Source organism: Strix aluco, chromosome 3 (genome assembly GCF_031877795.1).
Source record: "Strix aluco isolate bStrAlu1 chromosome 3, bStrAlu1.hap1, whole genome shotgun sequence".
Classification (NCBI taxonomy): Eukaryota; Metazoa; Chordata; class Aves; order Strigiformes; family Strigidae; genus Strix; species Strix aluco.
In genome coordinates, this window is record NC_133933.1 from 129,455,224 (window position 1) to 129,457,131 (window position 1,908).

The 1,908-nt window shown below is 49.8% G+C and overlaps 1 protein-coding gene across 1 annotated transcript; it reads left to right on the forward strand.

The window, feature by feature from the left end:
• The first annotated feature begins 281 nt into the window (after positions 1-281).
• On the forward strand, positions 282-1,633 carry LOC141921918 (cygnin). Its single transcript, XM_074820849.1, has 2 exons — positions 282-339; positions 1,500-1,633. Exons 1-2 carry the CDS (start codon positions 282-284, stop codon positions 1,631-1,633), a joined length of 192 nt encoding a protein of 63 aa, XP_074676950.1.
• Positions 1,634-1,908: the final 275 nt, after the last annotated feature.

Consider the following 1,908-nt stretch of genomic DNA (forward strand, 5'->3'; position numbering starts at 1 on the left):
CAAAGCCACTGGGATGAAATCGTATCTGATATTGGGTAACCAGAGCTGGGGGAAGGAGGTAGCTGCCAGCACACTTGGGCACACGTGGGAAATTCTGGTGCTTGTGCCACAATCAGCTCAACTTGGATGAATTCCCGTGTCTCCCCGGCATCCTCCACTCTGCAAGGAAATGCGCTATAAAAGCCGGCAGCCGCAGCCTCCATCTATACCACCTCTTCCCTCCGAGCTCTCTCCAAGACTTCTCTCTTCAGCCTTGCTGAGATCCCAGCTCAACTCCAGCCATGAGGTTCCTCTACCTTGTCTTTGCTGTCTTCCTACTGGTCTCCCTGGCCACTCCAGGTAAGATGACAAACTGGGCAAGATGAGCTGATACTAGCTGGAATTCTTTTAAAGTAACTTTAGCTCTTAAAAATATAGTTATTACCAACTGAGGTGACTGCTATAACCTGGCCAGGTACTTTAATGACTTCTTTCAAGGGACAATGAAATAAGAACTACCTCAGAGAGATTTCTGTAGAAATAACTGAGATTAAAACTTCAGTATCCAGTTTGGGACTGAGCCCAGGCCAGACAAAAGACAAGAGTCTGGATGTGACCACTTCTCTTGGGGACTCAGAGAGTTTCATAGTACCAGAGGGAACTCTTTTGTACAACTCAATTTCTGTGTCAAGGAACAGTCCTGGGCACATTTGATTTACTGATGTGACATAGCTGTTGCGGCTAATGCCTGTTTCTGAGACTCCAAGGCTTTCTGGTCCCTTTACAAAAGTTGAAAGAGGATTCTGGACTGAGATCTCTCAGACAGGCATTAGAAACTCTCTTCAGATATCAATTCTCATCCACCTGGGCCAAGTCTTTCAGCTGGCCCACATTTAACCACCACGGTGAATATTTGGTGCAAGGCTGCTGTGGGGCCCATTTCAAAACCTTTCAGCCTTTTCTGAGTAAGAGGACAATTTTTAAAATCATGATGCAAGTACAGGCACCTGAGTGGACACCAAAGTTTTTGGAATAAGCTTGATGTGGCTTTTGCTATTTTGCTCTGAGAACACTGGTTCTGTCCCTTAAGGAGAGGTACAAGACAAGGAAAAGCACATGCATGCAGATGAGCATCTTTATAAACTTACACAGATGAGCATCTTTATGAACTTTGCTTTGGGCTGTCTCTCATGAGGGGAATGACTGTGCTCTCCTTGGGAGCATCTCTGTCCCAGACTGCACCTGTGTCACCATCTGGCCCTGTGTCACCATCTGGGGGCAGAGGGATGCACTGGGAGTTTCTCAGGCTTGTGCTCTTCAAGGTCCCTTCCTGCTTTGGGGCTGGGCTGGGGCAGGAGTGGCGGACATGTGGGAGGATGGAGCAGGACCTCCCTACCAGCAGGACCTCATCCTTCTGACCACTGCCACACTTAGACCAGAAGGTGATGGGAGGGAACGACAGCGGGGCACGGGGACACCTCCCCTGACCCAACCACTCTCCCTCTCTCTCCCCCTTGCAGGCTATGGGCAGGTAAGGAAGCACTGCCCCAAGGTGGGGTACTGCTCCAGCCAGTGCTCCAAGGTGGACGTGTGGTCCTTCTCCTCCGACTGCAAGTACTACTGCTGCATCCCGCCCGGCTGGAAGGGCAAATAGGAGCTGAAGAGGAAGCAGCTGGGGAAGAGGAGGCACCACGGTGGCTTTGGGAGCAGCTTCTCAACTGTCGAACCCAATTGTCATCCCCTCCTCTCCATAATTAAAAAGGGAAAAAAAGGAGATGTAACTCTGGTGTGTGTGTGATGTGGTTACTTGTGTCCCCATGGTCCCACAAAAAGCATTAGGACAGGTTCTCCAAGCTCAGTTCAAATGCTCATCGGCACCAAAAAAGCCTGAACATCTGCTGACAACAAGCTGCAGAGCTGCCAGTGGTC

Excerpts from the sequence above, each read along its gene's own strand:
- LOC141921918 (XM_074820849.1), top strand. The coding sequence starts at position 282 with ATGAGGTTCCTCTACCTTGTCTTTGCTGTCTTCCTACTGGTCTCCCTG. Across the intron at positions 340-1,499 it reads GGTCTCCCTGGCCACTCCAG|GCTATGGGCAGGTAAGGAAG; the intron begins GTAAGATGACAA and ends TCCCCCTTGCAG.